The sequence below is a fragment of the Procambarus clarkii genome, chromosome 22 (genome assembly GCF_040958095.1).
Source record: "Procambarus clarkii isolate CNS0578487 chromosome 22, FALCON_Pclarkii_2.0, whole genome shotgun sequence".
NCBI lineage: Eukaryota > Metazoa > Arthropoda > Malacostraca > Decapoda > Cambaridae > Procambarus > Procambarus clarkii.
In genome coordinates, this window is record NC_091171.1 from 26,568,389 (window position 1) to 26,591,408 (window position 23,020).

The 23,020-nt window shown below is 43.6% G+C and overlaps 1 protein-coding gene across 1 annotated transcript in view; it reads left to right on the forward strand.

The window, feature by feature from the left end:
• The window catches only part of LOC123758385 (organic cation transporter protein), a 44,607-nt gene that overhangs the window by 15,844 nt on the left and 5,743 nt on the right, over positions 1 to 23,020 (forward strand). Inside the window, exons 5-9 of the mRNA XM_069329133.1 lie at positions 5,955 to 6,058; positions 10,179 to 10,333; positions 13,303 to 13,471; positions 20,297 to 20,494; positions 22,685 to 22,822. Of these exons, the coding sequence (XP_069185234.1) occupies positions 5,955 to 6,058; positions 10,179 to 10,333; positions 13,303 to 13,471; positions 20,297 to 20,494; positions 22,685 to 22,822 (764 nt within the window). The remainder of the gene's footprint in view (positions 1 to 5,954; positions 6,059 to 10,178; positions 10,334 to 13,302; positions 13,472 to 20,296; positions 20,495 to 22,684; positions 22,823 to 23,020) is intronic.

Below are 23,020 nucleotides of genomic sequence, written 5' to 3' on the forward strand. Positions count from 1 at the left end.
AGACGCGCCTTAATCAACTGTGCCAGACATGGGAAGGAATTGCAACCTGGAGTAAAACTGCCCTCACGAGGATCTCGCAGCTTCTCCGAAGCACAAACCGGGGTTTCACACGATTTCCCCCCATGCACCCGGATTCTGTCAACCAGATGTTCTACCTCTATGCCCTTCACAAAAATCACAATAGCATGATTTGTGGATTTGTTCATTTAATATATTACGCTATTGTGATTTCTGATAGTGGTGGGGTGCGGCGCACAGTACGCCGTCTGGCTGTAAACAAGCTTTCTCAACCCGTCCTTAGACCAAGACCATTCCATCCATCGGTCGACCCCAAAGACGTATTCATCAATATTAACATGCTGTTCATTCTAAAGAGGATTTTTTTCAAATATATATATTTTTTTATATTACCATATTGTACATATTTAGGCACTGGTTAGGTTAGGTGTTTAGGTTCTGTTGGCGATTATTTGTATTTATAGTATACGGGTGAAGAATTTACAGTATTGTGGTTCGAACAAAATTCGTCAGTGAAGCACTTGTTCCGGAAATGTTCGAACGAAATATGTTGTGAGCAACCCGTCCTCGACTCAAGTCCATTACATTCAGCGGTCAACCCCACAGACGCATTCATAAATTAACATGCTGTTCATTCAAAACGGGAATTTTCGCAAGTATAAATTAATATTATAATATATTGGCATATTGTGTATATATAGGCATAGGTTAGGTTAGGTCAGGTGTTTGTGTTCTGTTGGCGATTATTTGTATTTGTAGTACGTGGTGAAGCATTTACAGCGTTGTGATTCGAACAAAATTCGTCAGTGAAGCACTTGTTCCGGATATGTTCGAACGTCAGCAGTTGTGAGTCGTGTGTAAACCGCTTTTCATTCATAAACAGGGGGTTTGTCGGGTGCATGGAATCACTTTTGGATCTTTGTTTGGAGGACGGGCTGGTTGTGAGTCAGCCCGTCCTCCAAACAAAGACGCAAAAGTAATTCCATGTACCCGCCAAACCCCCTGTTTATGAACGAAAAATGGTTTACACACGACTCGCAACTGATTTCGTTCGAACACTTCCGGAACAAGCGCTTCAGTGACGAATTTTGTTCGAACCACAACGCTATAAACAGCCCATCCTCCAAACAAAGATCCAAAAGTGATTCCATGCACCCGCCAAACCCCCTGTTTATGAATGAAAAGCGGTTTACACACGACTCACAACTGCTGACGTTCGAACATATCCGGAACAAGTGCTTCACTGACGAATTTTGTTCGAATCACAACGCTATAAACAGCCCGTCCTCCAAACAAAGATCCAAAAGTGATTCCATGCACCCGCCAAACCCCCTGTTTATGAATGAAAAGCGGTTTACACACGACTCACAATTGCTGACGTTCGAACATATCCGGAACAAGTGCTTCACTGACGAATTTTGTTCGAATCACAACGCTATAAATGCTTCACCCACGTACTACAAATACAAATAATCGCCAACAGAACCTAAACACCTGACCTAACCTATCCTATGCCTATATATACACAATATGCCAATATATTATAACATTAATTTATACTTAAGAAAATTCCCGTTTTGAATGAACAGCATGTTAAAATTTATGAAAGCGTCTGTGGGGTCGACCGCTGAATGTAATGGACTTGAGTCGAGGACGGGTTGCTATAAATGCTTCACCAACGTACTATAAATACAAATAATAACCAACAGAACCTAAATACCTAACCAAACCTATGCCTATATATGCACAATATGCTAATATATTATTATATTAATTTATATCCCAGATATTATATCTATATCCGGAGACCAGTCTCCGTGGTGTAGTGGTAAGACACTCGCCTGGCGTTCCGTGAGCGCTTTGTCATGGGTTCATATCCTGGCCGGGGAGGATTTATTGGGCGCAAATCCTTAACTGTAGACTATGTTTAACGCAACAGTAAAATGTGTACTTGGTTGTAACAACGATTCTTCGTATTCCATGGGGATCGTATTCCAGGGATTTTCGTATGCCCGAAACGCTACGCGTACTAGTGGCTGTACAAGAATGTAACAACTCTTGTATATATCTCAAATATATATATATATATATATATTTGAGAAAACTCCCGTTTTGAATGAACAGCATTGATGAATGCGTCTGTGGGGTCGAACGCTGGATGTAATAATCTTGAGTCGAGGACGGGTTGCGCGGCAAGTGACGACGTTTCGGTCCGTCTTGAAGCCTCTTAAAGTGACCGAAATGTCGCCAATAGCTTTTAATTTCATGTGTGGGGTAGGCCTATAAAGATGTAGTGTTTGAATAGTGATTTTTTCCCACGCTATAGTGATGATAGTTTTGAATTTCCTGTGCACTCACTTGTCGCCTGCTGGGTCAGGTAACACTGGGTAAATCTTTGAATCAGGACGAGGATCGAACCAGCGTTCTGCGTAGCCTCAGACGCGCGCCGTAATTATTTTCGCAGATATATCACATTATTGAGAGTTCCTAGTGTAACTCTGTATGTGACTGACCACGCTGGCAAGAAAGGTGATTATTTTTGTTTTGTCTCCCAAGAGACACATTTAGTTTTCATTATAGATATTTTAGTGGTCAATGTGTCGATATATTTCTTACTCTAACGGTATTTCTTACTTACTGTAGGTATTTCCTACAATATAATGTATTGTAAGTCCTGAAGGCCCTTTTGTGTTTGAATTGTTTTGTCGGTGGACAGGAAGCTCATATATATATGTATACTTGTATTTAGCTCCCCATCCCCCGAAGTTTTTTTTTTATTTTTTTTTATTTTTACATGCAAAGCATGCAATTTAAATACAATAAAAACAACACAGAATACAGAACAGAACAAAATAAAACAATAGACCACCGGCCAGACGGGCCGACAGCATAGCACAACAGAACACAAACACGAGAAATGCATACAAAAATACAGTATATATCAAGGCACAAAACATAATACAATGGCAAACTAGCAATCACAGTAACATCACAAAACCAAACCTTCATAAAACAAAACATACATCAAGAGGCATAACAGGAAACATAACAGGACAATCACAATACATTCCAAACAAAACATAAAGAACAAACACGGACAACAGGTAAAGCAATATGAAAACACCAGGTCAAACGTACAGCACAGAAACAATACAGGAATAAAAACACACACCAAACCAACCGCCCAGTAACAAACAAAGGGTGAGGCCAAAATAAACAATAATAATAAACAAGCAAACCACGCAAATCAGAAAACAAAACAGGTACAAACACAACAACATACATGCACTGGCCTGAAGGACCGAGAAGAAAACACAACATAAAGTACATCAAGAAACATAACAAGACACTTTGCGCAGCACCCAACTAGCCAAGAATACCAACAAAAACAACAACTACAGTAACATGAAATCAGCGTACATATTTGCCCGGGAACATATCCGGTGGAAACCACACATTGAACGCCTCCCAAAGCAGCCACGTTGTCCAGGAGGCGTGACCTAACACCGGGGGCACCATGTGAACCGGAACCCCAGAAACAAACACCCGCAGATGTGGAACCCACATGGTGTCCCTCCGGACGCCAGTAGCCGCCACCCGATCCCATACACCCGGAACCCGCCCACCAGAAAAGTCCTCCGGCCGTTCAAGCAGCAGGAACTCGGCAACCCGGGCCTCCAGGTCCTCAATGCACAACACTGCAGGAGGGGGCTCGACAGAGGGCTCAACAGAGGGCACCACCACAGGGCACCAGCGGCCATGGGCACACCACCAGACGACTGCAGTGAATCATGGCGGTGCGTATCCTTACGTAAAGTCACCACCAGGCCACGCCCAGCACCAGCATCCGCACCATCCCTGGCAGCGGAAGCCACCACACCCCACTGCGGAGAGCCCCCGGGCGAGGAAGAAACAGGAGACACACCCGAGACACGGGCATCAGCATCAGCAGGCACATGAACCTCCGCCACCACCAACCGCGGAGACAACGACTCAGCCGGATCCACGCCGTCAACACTTGAAGACCCACAGTCACTAAAGTCTCCAGCATCAGCCCAGGCCGTAGACGAACGCCTGGAACGTTTGGGCTCCGGCAGGATATCGTCAGAGCCGGAAGCAGATCCAGAGGCACGGGCACCACTAGCCGGACGAACCGACGCCCGACGCAGAACGGCAGCAGCCTCTACCACGGGGGGAACCGGACCACACACAGCAGGAGGCTCTGCAGCCACCCCATCACCCAGCACAGACGGCGAGGGTGCAGGGACCAGGACAGACGCAGCATAGGAAGAACTGGAAGACGAGGGGCCCGAGCAGACGGCAGATGGAAGAGGCTCAGGGACACCAGCCGGAACAGGCTGAGCACTAGGTGAGGACACAACCACCCGAGGAGAGGCGATAACAAGAGGGGGCGTAACAGGCGGAGCAACAGCTGATACAGAGGGCACCTCCTCAGCCGAAGAGACGTCCACATCCACCGAATCATCCCCCACAGGAAGCGGCGGAAAATCCTCCTCACTGAAGAGATTCACTGGTGCAACGGCAGGCGCAGAACAGGCAGCAGCCTGATGGCCCAAAAGACCACAACGATAACACGTCCGCGGCTGGCAGGCGTAAAACACCCGAACGCTGTACCCCATAAGGCGCACAGAGGACGGAATATCCGCCCGGAGTCTCATGCCCAGGGTGCGAATGTTAGCCCTCACACCCTTAGGAGGACTGGAAGACACCACGTTCACCCTCACACTAACTACTGCGCCAAACCAGCCGAAATACCGCCGTAGCAGACCCTCCGGAAACTCCAAAGGAGCCCCATGCACACTGACGTAAGTAAGCTCACCACTTCTATCAGAGAGGGTCACAGTACCCGCACCATCCGGCAGGGGTAATGTCCGCCCCTCATATCGCCGGAGAAAATCGCGATACGCCACCTCCTCTGTGAACTTCACAATCGCCCTACGGGCCGTTACCAACTCGACCCCATAAATCTCAAACACAGGGACAGAGAGCATATCACAAGCCAGCGCAATCTCCGGGTAACCGGCCCGTACAGAGAACTCTAATCCCACAGACTGAGCCTGGACGACAGGGGGGAGAGAGACCCCCATCGTAACGCCACGTCAGCACAGGCGGGCAGAGACACACCCGCCCCCAACCGGCTGAACTGGTAAACAACACCAACTGCTGGAGCGCCAAGGCAACACGTCTGTCCCCTACCGAAGCTAGGGCTAGACCCTTCCCCCGAAGTCGAACGACTGACCCTTCCGAAAGCAGGATGCAACGCCTCAGCAGTTGTTTAACTCTCGAGCACGTATTTACTGCTAGGTGAACAGAGATTAGATGAAAGGAAACCTGACCAACCATTTGTCTCGCCCGGGCATTGAACCTGGGACGAGTAGAGAACGAACCAAACTGTATTACGAAACCCATTTAGTAAGGTTTAATTGATGCCATGACTCGACAGGCAACTTAGTAGGCTGGAATGAAGACATAACTCCCCACAACCAAAGTTTATTAATATACTCAAATTTGTTAGCCTATGATTCTAGAGTATTTTAAAGGATCAATTTTTGTGTGTACTATGAAACTGTAATGTCTGTAAGTTCCATTTAGACTGAGTTCACTGGCAAACAATTTGAAATTTACAATCTTAGCCAGGATATCATTAAGATTATTTTACTATCAACTTGCCTTTTGTTTTCGGACGTGAGAGAGTAATGCTTTGGTACATTCTCTTCTGAAGACATGTAATTTGTTATTGGATGTTACCTTACTATACTTAGTTTCTTTAAACTATAACAAAAACTGTTAGGGAAGAATTGCTATACAGTTCTCTAACTAAAGAAAAGCTACTCTATAAAACTAGCTTAGAGCAGCTGAACTATAGCACTAAGTAAGGGGAAGCTGGTTATCATTACAGCTAGAGTGTGTTTCAGTTCGAGCTGGTGTGCAACTACAAGTCCCTAAGGCCAACGTACACCAGCATGTACTACATCGGTGCCTGCGTCGCCTCCCCACTCAACGGCTGGCTCTCAGACAGGTAATTATTAACTTTTCCTGCTGCAGTCATGCACTGACGGCCCCTGTCATCCTTACTACACGGGTTACAGGATTTCTCTATTGACTACACTGACGGCTCTAGTTATGCAACATGGGTTAAAGGAGTAGAATAGTCATCTCTAGAATAGTCAGCAATATGTTGACCAAACCACACACCAGAAGATAATAAATAAATAAATAAATAAATGTTTATTCAGGTAAGGTACATACATACAAGAGATTTTACAAAAATTGATCGATTTATAGATAGAGCTAGTACATACAATGCCTAAAGCCACTATTACGCAATGCGTTTCGGGCAGGAAAAACATTAATGACTAAAACTTAATACTAATTGAGTATAAAGAATAAAATGTGTTGAGAACAAATAAAAATAAAGATAAAAAAGGGGGGAACATGGCTGAAAAAGCAGCACAAATACAATTAGGTCGACAAACAGCGTTGTTTAAAAAAACAGACATGGGTTGACAATAGAGGGGTAAGGTAGGTTACAAGGAATTTATTAGGTAGTGCTTCGTTTTTATCTTAAACTGATTGAGAAAGGTGTTGAGTTTCTTCAAGATGAAGAAACGACGACGTTTCGGTCCGTCCTCGACCATTATTAAGTCGTATTCATGACTACGTCACCAATACGTAGTTATCAATGACATATTCTCTCCCATTAACCACAGGGGTCCCACATACCAAGACTTAAGGACTCCTCTCATTTCTTATATACATCAGTGACTTGCCTAATGCTTTATATACCTGTACTATTTGCTTACGACACTATACCTTCATTTTTTCAAACGCTAACTCACTCAACTCAACTAACTCAAATGCTAAATAACTAATTTAAAAAAGTCCTCTCGTGGATGTCATCCAGCATGTTCTCAAATGCTCACATAATTCATTTTGTCAGGAAACATACCTTGTATCATATTGTATTCTTTTATCGAGGTCCTCCCAATTTTCCTTCGGTTGGCTTCGGGCTGTTTTTATAAAATAAAGACCACCGACCTTGTCACTAAAAAACATCCCAAATTCAATTTCTTTTTTTATTATGCACCCCATACCCATCCCGTGGGCGGTGATGTAAAGGATTACAGAGGCACATAATCGGTTCACGAACTGAACCCTCTAGTTCGTTTAGCTAAGCATGGAGAGTGGAAGCCTGTTAGTCAACGACTCCGCAGGATCCAATCGGCAAACGAAGCCTATAACCCCCAGGTAACTATATACTGTTAGGTGAACAAAGGCATCAGGTGTAAGGAAACTTGGTCAGACTTTGGGTTCCTATTTTTGTTGGGTGGTTCTTGAAAGACTAATTAGATGCCCGCAAATAAAATGTATAAATTTAGTGAAATGCTCAGCTGTAGATCTCTGTTATGATCCCAGGTAGCCGAAAAACGAGTCTCCCCTTTTAGAATTATTCTATCAAGCCTGACCTGACTAGGAGGTCGGAAATACAGACATGAAGATTCATATGTAAAAATAATTGGGTAAATTTTACACGGAGTTTAAGATTATGGGCAGTGAATAAGAAAACAGATAAATGACTGGTTAGGAGATATGGATAATTTGCTGGAGGCGTGAGGCTCGCTTCTGGAAGGCTTTGACCCTCACTTGAGGCCAGACATCGCAGGGGGAAAGCCGCGCTCTGTTTGAGCTCCCGTCAGAAAGGACCCCCCTGGTGATATATCTCCAAGAGAAGAGAAGTGTGCAGACGTGCCAGCTGTGGAATTGAGCTGGGAACGTTGTGGTCTCAAGTCCTGGACGGCGAGGAGTGTTTATTAAGCTGCCCAGAGACATTATCGTGGGCCGTGAGGAGTGCCCTGACCAGCCTCAGTCAGAGGGAGGAGCGCCCTCGACCAGACAATCTGTGGTAAGCACGATTTAAGCCAGTTCATAGTGATTGCTTGTAGTTGGTCGTGTGCCCAGCGACAGTAGCGATGTTTATTGATAAGTTAGAAATGTTTTGGTAAGGCAGGAAGCCTAAATGAGAGGACGGAGATGAGGAGATGAGAGAGACAGCTGGAGGGACGAGCAGCGTGTCCTCTCCCGTCGACCGCCTGAAGCCAACTGACGGAGCCCAGCTCCTGGCGGCGGAGGACCCTCCCTGAGTGAGTGAGGACCACCGGGCGAGGTGGAGCATGGACCCGCCCCAAAACGGGGGAGTCCACTCTCACAGTATGTAGAGAGCAGATAGATGTTGGAGGCAAACATATTGTGTGATTATTTTTTGTTTATGTGTTTAAGGGGAAACATTTTTATTGGAGTGTCAATGGGTTGCAGGTTTGTTTTTGGGGAAGAAGTTGCTGAGAACTTCGAAGCCAGTACAGAGGGAGTAATTGATGAGACTCCTAGGTAGTGGAGGAGAGGACCTCGAGCTGTGAGGAGAAGCAGTGAAGAGGAGTGTCACGTGCTTCTGTAGAGGTGGTGAAGCACCATAGTTGTTCGAGGAAACTTCATGGTGTAGCAGCCAGGAGAGCTGTGGAGGACCCTAGTAGAAGTAGTGAAGCACCATAGTTGTTCAAGGAAACTTCATGGTAGCAGCCTGGAGGACCTGCAGAGGATCCTGGTAGTGAAGCCCAGAAGAACCTGAAGAGATCAGGGTTGTGAACTTCCAGATGTGGAAGGGAAGTTCTAAATGATCACTTGTAGGGAGTTGATAGTGTTTGTCTTTAGCGTGTAAGACGCAGTGAAAGGCGAGTGATAGTTTTCCATTTTTGTACCAAGGTGTTTGTACTGAAGTATAGAGTTACAGTCGTAGGCTGGATTACCTACAGATGTACGTGTTCTAGGACTGATAGGGTGATCGATTGATCATTGTTGTGTATCAAGGAACGTTTATACTTATATATATATGTTATTGCACTCATACGCTGATTTTCCTTGTACATGTTTATAGATATATATATATTTTCTTGCTGATAGGGCAACATTGTATTATAAGACTTGATCTACTTGAGGAGGTTGATAGTATCAGGTGGTGAACCAGGAGATAGGATACCACTTGATAAGCTGATGATAGAGTTCTGATGGTGTTGGAGTGCAACCTGACTGAAATAATACAGAGAGTAGGATTCATTATTATTATTGTATGTGTGTATGTATTGTGTATGTGTTTGGTCCAGTAAATGTATTTAAATTTGCTGGTGTTTGCCCTTGTCCTAGTGAGGCTTCCCAGGAAGTAGTAAAGAAGGAGAGAGAGAGAAAGAACCAAGAACCACTGCTGTGGACAGGGTAGGACGGAAAACTAGTAAGTCAAAGGGGATTGAGGAGATCATATCACATAAGGAGAGAGTTGGGAGTCACGGCGGCTCGAATGGGTGTGTGCACGTGACAACGAGGCTAAGTGTTGGAGCCGCATCCCCTAAACGTGTGACGTTGAGCCCCTCTCCAAGAGCCAGAAGCGCCTAGTGTGATCTAGTGAAGTATAAACACTACCGAGTCGTGGGTTGGGTTGTCCAGAAAGAAGGATCAACACCACCAACACACACTATAATAGTCTCCTTGATACATGAAGAAACATCTGTGGTAAAAACAACGAAAATATTTTGTTTGTAATAAATTTTAATTTGTTTTCAGTATTTTTCCGACATTTTAAGGTAATATTTTGTACAAATTTTAGTGTTGGCCTCTGGCAACTGTAGTTGTGATTGGCTGCTGCAGTCGGCTGGATATTATAAACTAGCTGTGATGTTGCTGTCAATATGACTACACTTGTGCCATAATTATTATAGATACTTTTATTTTGATGTATAGACCTCTGGTTTAATATCTAGCATAATGCTTTATGATCGAGCTTGATAAAGCTCCACGACCTGAGAGAACAGTGTCAGTTCTCAGTTTCGCGCGCTGATCAAGGGGGTAAACTTACGTAGCATAGTGACTACAGTTGGTCTTCCTGTGACGAAGGTAAGCTAAAAGAGACAACACTAAGCCAGTATGACAAAATAACACTTAGATGAGATATGAGGATAATGAGCCAGGATGAAGAATCGATGGCCAACTACTAGGACTTTCGGGATTCGAACACCTACCCTGAAAAAGGAGAGGCCGTCGCTCTATTGGCCAGTCCAAGTGGAAGAACGGTGACAAGTGTATCCTTCTTGCAGGTATGGGAGAAAGACAATGATGACGTTCGCCATGATTATGTACATCATTCTGGGAAACTGTCTGTCGTGGCTGCCCAACATATCTGCTCTGCTGACCCTGCGCTTCATCATGGGACTCATGCACCCGACATCCTTACAGTCCGGATTCTCTTTAGGCAAGTGGCTTCTAACACTTTTAGTGGTTTTATATGTCAGTTTGCACAGTTTGTGTATAAATTGATACAAAATAATTATTAAAATAATTTAGAATTTTGAACATTTTAATTAAAACGAGACAAAAACAAAAGTTTCATGCTGTACGATAATGTAGGATTTATTGGTGCTACATCTGGCAACATTGAGCTGCATTTGGTGCAGCTCAGTTACTCCGTGTTTATTAATAATGCCTTTTGTTTAATAATATCTTTCTTTATTTTTTCTTTTAATTATCTCTTGTGTTAAGCTTGCAGTGCAGCAGTCCCTCCATTCTATTTTTCCACAAGCTGTCACTGGATGGCGATACAAAATAATCAGGATTTTTATGCATTATAATTGAAATGGGTTATGTTATCATTTGTGGGTGGATAAGCTGTTTAGTTTCTGCCAGAGATGTGGCCATTAGGTCACAAAATTTGGGCATAATTATCTCTCGTCCATTATTATTGGGACATTGTTAACTTTTCCTTGCACTCCATTGCAGCCTATGACAATGTCATGAGTTATGGCTCGTTAGATGGGCTGGAGATCCACCTCAATATTAATTAGTTTCTGGAGCATTAGCCCCGATCCCTCACATATAGATTACCAGAAGGGGTACCCGGCAGTGCTCGGGAGAATTTCTCTCTCACACTCTTTTTCCACCCCCTCTTCCTTCCCCCTCCCCCCCTGCCCCTGTTATAGTTCATTAGTAATTCTTGTTACAACCCTCTGTCTGTCATCCCCAATTTGGCTTCAGCAACAACTACAGCATAGGCTGAAATATTTAACTACTATATTAATTAAATAGAAAAGGACTAAAACACCAGTTAATTAAGATATAACCAGTATAATACTATAACCAGTATAATACACTATAACAGAGATGAGATACTTTACCATGAATATAGTGCGATTTTATGAGTCCATGGTAATTGCAGAAGGGATCAGAAACAGCATAAATAAATTACTTCAAACACCTGGTGATGAGGAAGTATAAGATATTAACTGTTTCTCTCAAACTTATTCACTTGGAGTATCAGCACTCTACAAATTACAGGGAATTATGAATGCCAAATATATTAACATGCCCCACATAAAGTACATCATAATACTAAAACTTGTACCGAAGGAAATCACATTAACGCGATAGATCAATGAGAGAATAAATTCCAGCAATGCGGGGATTCGAACCTGCAACCTGGGTACCACGCACTTAACCCTCCAGACCACAATATACTATAAATTAGTGGGTTAAGGTGTGTGGCTGGGAGTATCCAGATCAAATCCTTGTATTGCTCTATTCGATTTTTCATCTAAAACGTATTTTAAAAATGCAGCTTTCAGCCAACACCTCAAGCCTCTTTCACTTTCATGCAAGTCAGGGATTGAACGCTGACCTGCATGAAGCAAGACCGTCACTCTACCGTCGAGCCAAAGTGGTTTCCCAATCAACATTATCGATGTTGAATTAAAATTTCTGACGTTGATTCAACATAGATAATAACTTTCAAGTCTATTGTTATTACTCTGTGGACAATCAAACCCATATTTCAGGTGTCATTGGAATCATTGATTGTTGCTACAGGAGCCAATCCTATTGAAGGAGAGGCGTGGGGGGGTCGACCCCCTGCCATCTTATAACACGCCATACAATCACAATTCACCATACAACGTTCATGAGGCTAACTGCAACCTTAGACAGGCCATCAAGTAGACAGACAGACATTCATTCTCTCTCTTGTGGATATTGATAGCGGAGAGGGCTAAAAAAAATTATATTAGAGTGCATTATAAAGAAAACGGGAAGTAGTGTAATACAAACACACACATGACCTGTGTAATACTCTTTAACCATTACTGCTCTTAGCCATTTAACAATTCCTCTACTGGCACTAAACTTTTCATTTAGAACACATTTCTGATTACTGGTCAATATTCCAGAGAGTAGTCTGGAATACTTGTAATATAAATGCACTCTCCGAGATTATGCTATGAATACCATAGGCAGGGTACATAACTCAAAAATGTCACCCTCAGCTTTAAGTTTGGCTTATAGCAAACTAGAATGGGTACCTGGCCGTGTGATATAGATAGTCTGTCTCTTCCCCCCTCTTCTACACCACTCACCCCTCCCATCTCCCCCTTCTATCCCTCTTCCTACCCTCATCCCTGTTTCTCCAATCTGATGGAAAATTTAGTTACAAAACACTGAACAACTCCATGGGAAACGCAACCAATATTTCAGGCTAAACTCCATGAAACTCTCATGGAGTCACAGTCGCTTTATAAATGTCAACATTTCTTAAAGCATTTCACTTGGGCCAACCTCGACTGACCTATGATACACCCCTACCCCACATGCTTCAAGTGTGAAAGGTAGGTGAAACTAAACCTAAGTATCTGGCATCCAACGTTGGACAGACACACAAACATTATTTCTTAATATAGATGTAGATAGTCAGGTACTAGTCTAGAACATTAGCTTCTGGGTACCAATTCCCTGCTAGGTGAACAGAGGCCTCAGGTGTAAAGAAATGTGGCCAAATGTCCGAGTAAGTAATTATCGAAAGAAGGCACCAAAGCCCAAATATTTAATGAACAAGTTCAATAATCTTATTTCGTAGGTACAGGAGTAGACGACTTCTGACTCCTGCTAGCAGGCTGAGAGCTCTCCCTTCCCATAGCTGCTAGTCCATGACAATTGGTTAATAACCAGGTTTCCAATGGGTGGGTGAACAGAGGCAAACAGTAAAGGATTGGGGCCTAGTCAATCCTCCTCGGCCAGAATACTAACCTAGACCAAATTTCTTGCGAGGCGCTGGACGAGTGTTATCACTGCGCCACCAGGGACTGTCGCGACTGAGCCAACTGCGTCTGAGGACAATTGAAGTGCTTTTATATTCTCAATTAATAATGGTAGCTATAATGTATATATTTTTGTGTGCAGTGATGGAAGTGTGTGAGCCACGCTACAGATCGACAGTGGGCATCCTGGTGTTCCTGCCGTGGGCGCTGGCTATAATGTGGTGGGGCGGGTTGGCCTACCTCATCAGGGACTGGCGCTGGCTCATGTTCACCGTCACTATACCTTCCTTCTTCATTCTTCCTCCACTCTGGTAAGATTTACCTTTTGCTTAGCCATATTCAACATTTTTAGTATTATTGGAAGGTGTGAGGCTACGTGCACTATTTTGACTCTAATTAGTTCAAGTTTTAGCTTACCCTGAACGTTGTAGCAAAGAACAAATGCCGATTTATAGATATTTGGATGAAATTTTCGACCTAAGTTTGGTAAGAAATGAATTGTGTGTGAGGGTAGAATTGTGGGAGAAGCAGATACAAGAGAGTGGGATTGTGGGCAGGAACAGATGTGAGTGGGTGGGATTGTGGGCGTGAACAGGTGGGAGTGGGTGGGATTGTGGGCGGTAACAGGTGACATTGTGGTTGCGAATAAGTGCGTGAACTGGCATAAGACGAATGATCCTGTGTGGCACTTCAGCCAGTGTGCTTACCTAGTTTTTCCTCGTGGGATTAAGGTCATAATCTCCCTCTTAGTAAAGCACCCACAGAGGGTTAAAAAATAATGGTCCCCAGGTCTATTCAGATTAAATTGCGATCCATTCTCAACAATTTTGACTGTTCCCTCAATCCGCCGCAAAAAACTCCTTACAGTGTGTGGCTCAGTGGTTGTGCCATTAATCTTATGAAACTGAATGTGTGTCCTAATCCTGATAAAACTGTTCACTATATTCCCCATTGGTAAGATGTGCAGGTCTCTTTACATTATACTCCCATCAGTGTCAAACAAATGTGTAGCACTGAAACTATCAGATGTTTCATTAGATTTAGAAGCTTCTAGACATTAGAAGCTATTGACAGTCAATTTCAAAATCTCAAACCAACTGAATCCTATGCCTTTACTGATGGCTCTGTGCAATTAGGCACTGGTAGAACAGGTTGTGCATGTGCAGTATATAAAGGGAATGAAATGATTATGTCTAGTACACAGAGATTGAACAACTGGGCAAGCACGACACAGACTGAGCTTTTGGGTATTTATCTAGCCACTGAGTACCTTAAGCTCAATGGTGGTGGAGTGATATTCTGTGACTCTAAAAGTGCTCTGCAGTCCTTAAATAACCCATCACAATGGGTCTGAAGTAGCTTGTAATATTAAATGGAATGTAATATTTTCCAATGATAATAACTATTGTACAAAATTTGTGTGGATCCCATCCCATGTTGGAGTTGGAAAACATGACTTTGTAGATCGATTGGCCAATGAGGCTTGCAGGAAAGAAAACACTGATTATGACTTTGGATTATCTAATACAATTATTAGAAACATACGAATTAAAGAAATTACTTCAGATTTAGAAGAACAAAGAAATGCCCAGAGACCTGAAACCTGCAATATTAATTAAAAGTTATGACAAGTTTTGTAATAATAGGTATTTGTATGGTCAGCACAGTAACCGGACCAGGCAATGTGATGTAGTCATTGCGCGAATTCGCCTTGGCTATAGACACATCTGACAGGTTAATGAGGCTGAGCCACTACCAGAATATTCACATTCTATACTCTGTAACATTCTATACTCTGTAACAAACCTTTAATGCACTCACCAGAACAGTATGTTGTTGAATGTGAGACAGTAAAAGATTTTAGACCTCCTGGCCTATTGTACCACCAATTATGTAACTGTTTCATTGAATTTGGTTTACTGGACAACATCCTAACAATTTATCCAAAATTTGCTTGTCCGTTTTAAAGAATGAAGAACAATTTTATTTTATTATTTTTAAGTTGCATCTCTTATGAACCCATCCCTGCCCTTGTGTGGCAGTGCACAATAAAAAGTTGATTTTACATATTCATACATTAAAACATTGACTGTAACCTTGATATTATATGTGCTTCAGCCTACAGTTTAGACCAGAGGTCTTGTGTAGGAACCTCTGTCCTGTGTGACAGTGAATACCAGCATTATCCTCACTTTAATAAGACTTAATTGAAATCCTCAGATTAGGCAAAATTGTAATTAAATATTGTCAATATAGATGTTAATAATAAATAAGAGGGAGACCAGTCGTGATCGCGGAGGAACCAACTCACTACAGGCCCCCGCGACCGGAGGGAAGCAGAATGGGAAGCTCAGACGATGATCCGGACGGCGTACCTCTCGTCCTCTCGGCTCACAGGAGCAGGAAACCGGTCACCTGTAACTCCCGTCCCGGTAGTACAGTCGGGTTCGTTCTCGACGCACAATCGAGATTTCCGGGTTGGAATCCCTGGTGGGACAGAAATGGTTGGGCACATTTCCTTTCGCCTAATGGCTTGTTCACTTAGCAGTATGTATAGGTACTCAGGAGTTAGTCAGCTTGTTGTGGGGTTGCATTCTGAGTGGGGTCAGTAATTCGTCCTTGCGAAAGGGACCTCGATATAAGCCTAATGTGTATGAATACACTCTGGCTTCAGATTAACTGTTCACAACGGGAGTATAGGAGCTCCGTCACCCAGTGCTCACAATATGACTCAACTGACAAAATCGGGATTTCGATTAATAAACCAATACCTGAGGGGAGACTAAGTGCCCTTAATGAACTCGTACATTGATATATACCTCTCCTATGGCACTTCGTCGACAGTGTCGTGGGGGATCAGGACTCGCTCTGGAATTTTGGCCTTGTTGTCAGCTGCTTGACGCATCTCCAGGGCCCTCCGAGGTAGTATAGCAAGTAGTTGTCTTCCCACCTCACCCACACACAAAATTTAGTTCCTCACGGATTTATGTATATTTTGTATAAATAATTCGGCTTAAGAAAATCAGGCATATAATTAGAAGCACAGAATGGAGAACAGAAGCACGGTTTTAATAAGAGATAATATGCAATAAATAAAAACCCTACATGGCATAGGTTTAAATGTCCACTCGGCAGCTATCTTTAAATGCCTATACTTGGTGACTGACTGCCGGGGGTGAGGGGGGGGGGGGGGAAGAGGAGGATCCTTCAAACTGGATCAAACCGAATCCTATTTATTGTAAGTGATAGGCGGTACAACTTGCCGCCTGCTTTCGGTCCCCTTTGACTTGCGGCTACTGACAAACTGCAATCCTGCGGCAGGAAGATCCAGAGGTATTCCCTTAAAACTGTGAATACTGTTCACGACCCCATACCAGACTTAGGGCGTCACTTGACTCTTCACACTTGGAGTAAAGCAGTTGGCCCTGATTTTCAGGTAACCGCACTGCAACACAGTAGTTATATCATTAATAACGTCTCGGGTATATATTGTAGCCAAGACACTGGCTTACCAAGCTTCTTCACCATCACGTTACACTGCTTACTATCACTGGTGAATAAACTGCTACACTCAGGCACTGCCTGAGCCTCGGGGACTAGGCTCACTGTTGTATTGCACTAGGCTACGGAGTAATGGGCGACCACATACGCCCTGCACTCCCTTACTTTGTGACAACTTCTACGGGTCACAAAGTCGCTTAGAGCGCAAGACTGCATTTGAGATTTACTCTACTCTTACCCCAAGCACTGTTGAGTCTTACAGACAAGGACCGCTCTCAGAACATCGTAGGATACCTAGAAGGTTAGGCTGCGAAGCAACCACACTAGCTGCTACTCTTGCCCATATATCAACTTCACTAGATGGTCTTCTACCGCTAATGCTTTCTGTGTTGCACTTCAGCTTTGCAACTTGAAAAATTCGACGTAAAACATTCCGCCAGAAAATGTAACAAGTCACTCCTAGCGTATACCCTTCGTCCTCGGCGTCTCCTTACTATTGGACACAATGTGCTATCGAAAACGTACCATATCCTAGAGCTGACCTAAAGCACGACCTAGGTAGGAAAGTTGGACACACCGTATCTATCCCTGCCACTTAGCTAATGTACCTGATGTATTTATTCCTCCTTACGATTCATTACTCTGTCGTTCGTGTCCTTGAAGCTGCGAATGGTGCTGGCAGGTGGAATGTACGTTTGCCAAAGAGACCTTACAAACTGTTAAGTATGCAAGATGGAGAGGGGGGGGGGTGATGAGAGGGGGGCAAGATTTTAAGAACATCTGCGACTACATTCTACAATCTTAATGAAAATTAAACCAATGCCTTACCTGGCTGATACCTGGTTGATGGGGTTCTGGGAGTTCTTCTACTCCCCAAGCCCGGCCCGGGGCCAGACTTGACTTGTGAGAGTTTGGTCCACCAGGCTGTTGCTTGGAGTGGCCCGCAGGCCCACATACCCACCACAGCCCGGTTGGTCCGGCACTCCTTGAAGGAAACAATCTAGTTTCCTCTTGATGATGTCCACGGTTGTTCCTGTAATATTTCTGATGCTCGCTGGTAGGACGTTGAACAACCGTGGACCTCTGATGTTCATACAGTGTTCTCTGATTGTGCCCATGGCACCTCTGCTCTTCACTGGCTCTATTCTGCATTTTCTTCCATGTCGTTCACTCCAGTACGTTGTTATTTTACTGTGCAGATTTGGGACCTGTCCCTCCAGTATTTTCCATGTGTATATTATTTAGTATCTCTCTCGTCTCCTTTCTAGTGAGTACATTTGGAGAGCTTTGAGACGATCCCAATAATTTAGGTGCTTTATCTCGTCTATGCGTGCTGTATATGTTCTCTGTATTCCCTCAATTTCAGCAATCTCTCCTGCTCTGAAGGGGGAAGTGAGTACTGAGCAGTACTCAAGACGAGGCAACACAAGTGATTTGAAGAGTACAACCATTGTGATGGGATCTCTGGACTTGAAGGTTCTCGTAATTCATCCTATCATTTTTCAGGCTGACGCAATACTTGCTTGGTTATGCTCCTTAAACGTTAGGTTGTCGGACATCATTATTCCCAAATCCTTGACATGTTGTTTTCCTTCTATGGGCAGATTCGATTGTGTTTTGTACCCTGTATTATGTTTAAGATCCTCATTTTTGCCGTATCTGAGTACCTGGAATTTATCACCGTTAAACATCATGTTATTTTCTGCTGCCCAATCGAAAACTTTGTTAATATCTGTTTGTTAGGCCTTGTTATATTTGCATTGTTATATATGGTGTTTCTTGTTATATATGCTCTGAAGCCAATATGTAATATTTGCCTTGTTATAACATTTGTTGAGGTTGGTTACATTTTAGTCGACTATTGGATAACACTGAAATATAGTTCCCAAGAGGCTATCTTGAGATGATTTCGGGGCTTAGTGTCCCCGCGGCCCGGTCCTCGACCAGGCCTCCTTTTTTGTTAGACACCCCCAGGAAGCAGTCCGTAGCAGCTGTCTAATTCTCAAGTACCTATTTACTGCTAGTAAATCAGGGTGCATCAGGGTGAAAGAAACTTTTTGCCCATTTGTCGCCGCCTCCACCGGGAATCGAACCCGGACCAAGAGTTTTCCTGTGGCTATTTTATACAATTTTAATCTTAACAACTTTTTAAGGTTTCTGCAATCCAGGGATATTAAAGAAAAGGGAATTATCAGGAGAAAGCGCCGTGTCATTATGACTATGTGGACTTGGAAGGGATCAGGATAAGGATTTGGGATGGGACGGGGAGGAAAGGAATGGTGCCTAACCAACCCAACCTGCCCAACCACTTGAGCTGCTATGTCCTCTACATTTCAGCCCCCTTCGGCGGCAACGCTAGTACCAGACAACAAATGACACATGAGTGCAATAGGATCATAAGTACAAGAAACACCACCAAATACCAACACCCCATGTTTGTTCAAGCCTCCACTAGGAACCTCTTCACCGACCTCACCATTCTAAAAGAGAAGATTACTTCAACCCAGTTTTTTACATACGGTATCCAAAAGGTCAAGAACAGTTTCTCGAAGCAGATGGTGACCCAGAAGAAACAAAGTTGCCAACAATACGATGCTCTGAAGCCAGAAGACAAATCAACGTGAAGTACCCAAGCACTAACCAACCTGCAAGCAACTTGGTCTGCGCTTTTGATTCGGCGGACTCATCTGAAGACGATATCTCTGTCGGAACAACATCACCTAAACATCGAAACTACAAGTTCAGCCTGAATGACTTCTTACTTAACGAAGCCTCGAACACCAGTTCAAACTATCTACAAGAAGCAAGACCGCCAATAAATCTGACGAACCAAGCAGGAAGAAGACAAACCAGCAGAAGTAAGAAGTAAGAAGACAGAGGAATGAAGACTCAGCCTACAACACCTGGCATCTACACCACATAACCTCCAAGACAGCAACTCCATCAAGCCACCACTGACAAGATTGAGCTCCTCCTCGCCCTCAGCTAGCCGTTAAGCCTTCCAAGCCGCCGTGTAGACAGTTGATGTATAAAGAATGAAAACTAAATATCAACTACTACGTGAAGCGGACCACAGGTCCGCTTGGATAGTCACCTATCCACTTTAATCCACAGTGGATAGGCCACTGATCTTTCTTCCCTTCTCGCCGCCGTCCTCTTTCTGTTTCCTGAGATATCATCCTTGTCCTCATGTTCTTCATTTTCCAGCTCTCCAAACCCTTTGGTCCTGAAAGTTAAAGCTTGGGCTGCCGAAGTGGTTGGGCAGCCTAACCACTTAGACGGTCGAGGGATTGAACGCCGACCTGCATGAAGTGAGACCGGCGCTCTGCCGTCCAGCCAAATTAGTTGGGCAGGGATATTGAGAACTATTCTAATCTGTTCAATAAATGTAATAGTTATACAACTCTTAGTTCATATGATTTTGAATTTGGGTTGTCACATTCTGAGAAGCTAGAAGGCCTTGTTGTGTCATATTTAGACCACAGATGCTGGAATGTTCTATCTGGAGTATTACAGTTACCAAAGTTAAGGGACGGAATGATCTGTTAATGTTTAGAAGGGAAATGTAGGTACAAAACTTGTATTTCATATTGCACACGTTCTCCAGGTCGGGTTTTGATGATGTTCTTTTTCAGGTTTATTGACGAGTCGCCGCGCTGGCTGATGGTCCGGGGCCACCATGACCGCGCCCTCCAGGTGCTGGAGAAGGCCGCCCGCTGGAACAACGTCCAACTTCCGCCCCGGGACCAACTCCTCGCCATGATGGAAGATATCTCCAGCGAGGTAATGTCTTGTCGCCACTTCCAGCCATCACACGCCATTCCCCTTCCCTAAACTCGCAAAGCTAACTATTAACAGGGAAACAGTCTCCTGTAATATGGGTCCACGACGATCTGAAACGTCATTTTCCTTTCTTTTCATATGCGTGGGATTGGGTTATTTGTGTTCAGCAACGTTATCGTGAGTTATATTTCTAAACACACAAATCACAATAGTGTGATGCATCAAATGAACACATCCACAAGGCCTATTGACATAGTTCGAGTGCATGGAGGAATTGTGTAAACTCTTGGTTTGTGTCTCGGAGAGGCTGCAGGATCCAAGTAAATTCAGTAGAATTTCTGGTTGGAATTCTTATTCCATGTTGATTAAGGCAGCGTCTGGGATGCTCTCGGACGTAGATTCGAATCCTCATCACGACCCTTGTAGATTTGTATATTTCTATACTATATTATACTTCGCCCTTGCAGAGAAGAACACCTTGTTCCTCCCTATAATATTATGATCCCTCCCTATGATCTTCCCGCTCTCATATCACCTCTTCAATGTCGCTCAAGACAGGGTCGTGTTGTATATTAATACTAAAAGGATTTTAATGTTTTCATAGCCAGATTTCATTAAAATTGGGTTTGTTGGGAGGAGACGCTCATCCTCTCAGTGAACTTATGGCTAAAGACGGAACATTTAGGCACGAACTGAAAGTAATTGAAATAATAAATATCGACGATATTAAACCTAGTGTGAAATTTAAATGGTGTTTGAATGGCCCGTTCTCTCGAGCGTTCACAACGTCACTAATTGATGAACTAAGTGTACCGAACCTAACCTAACCGAGTACCCACGAGTGGAAAACGGGACATTGCGTCAATTTTGAGAGCCGCTATGACTTTTAGTACATTAATTTTTGTCCTTAAGGGATTTATACGTCAAATGTGATGTTCTGTTAAAGAGGCCGGATTGGTTAACTGTTTGATGGTGGTGGTGATGGTTGGGGGGGGGGGGGGGGGGTTCTACCACCTTCCTCATGCCCCCTTTCTCCCAATCTCCCTGTTTTTCATCAGTCTTTCAATATCCCCCCCTCTCTTACTATCTCTCCTTTCTCTAATTTTCTCCCCTTCTTACCTCTCTCCTTTTCTCTTCCCCCCTCACCATTCCTTTCTTCCACCTACTTCACCTTTCTTCCCTCTCGCACTCCTTGCCCTATTCCACCCTCCTAATCTTTTCCCCCTCTTTCACCTCCCCTCCCGCCCCTCCCTTCACCACCTCTCTCCCTCACTTCAAACATTCTCCTTCGCCTTCCTTCACTCCTAGCTCTGTCTCTCTGCCTCTATCTGTCTTTCTCTCCGTCTGCCAATGTCTGTCCGTCTGTGTTGTTTGTCTATATCCGTCCTCTGTCTTTTTGCTATCTTTCTGTCTCTCTCTCTCTCTCTCTTATATAATAATATAATGGTCTACCAATGGCGTGTGGGTGCTCCACCAGTGGGAGGAGCTTAGCAGTGTGAAATATTCACAAAATATATTAGGTGCCTGTTTGCTTTGAGAAAGGAGCATGGGTTGAGAAAGTCTTTTAAGCCAGTGGAGGATCGTCTGTGTTATGCTACTATGGCCAAAGTATAAATAGCAGAATATTTATGTTCATTTTTCAAAGATCAGTGAATAATGGTCTATTGCCATAAGAAAAATAAATGTTTAGATTTTTGGTTTTCAAAATATTTAGCAAGGTGTAGCTGGTGGGTAATAACAAAAGTCGTTGTGGGAGTCAGACTGTGAACCTGCACGCTGTTCCCTCTTCAAATCTGGTGATACCGACACGCCTATGTCTGTCCCGTACCCCGGACCATTTCCCCTGCAAAGTTGGGTGAGGCATGACTCAATCATCTGGTCCCCATCCTTGGGTAATTGATAAACAGATATTCTTTCTTATAGATATAGATTGTTATACATTTTATTTTTCAGAGCTAGTGGAAGCATATTTTTAAATTCCTTATTTTGGATTCTTCAATTCAAAGGAGTAATTTAGTAGTGTGACAGTTTATACAATGGTAGGGAAAGATGGTCTAAAAAATATTTGCTGTATGAACATAAGAACATAAGAATATAGGTAACTGCAGAAGGCCTATTGGCCCATCCGAGGCAGCTCCTATTTATATCCACCCATACAGCACCCATTTGCAGCAATATGTCACTGTGAGAGAATGTTTTCACAAGATTCTCCCACAGCTGACTTGAATGGCTTATTGCAGTGCACAGAGCACCCAAGTAGTGCACAAGGCCCAGATCTCCTACCTCTGGATGGAAGACTGGCATGTCGGGTGTCGTTTAGAAACGCCCACGTCTCCAGGAATATATAAATCATGCGGAGGTCGCCGTATGCCTAATGTGTAATTATATAAAAGGAATTAAGCAATTACACCATAGCAAATGAGATTCAGGGAGTACACAGTTGTAACATGCATGCGTGGAAAGAAGGGAAGATCAGCGAGGAGGAAGAGATAAGCATGATCTCTGGGGTGAGGTCACCCCCAGAGGTCAATTGCTCGCAATTGCAGTTGGGATTAAAAAGTGAAAATCCCACAGTT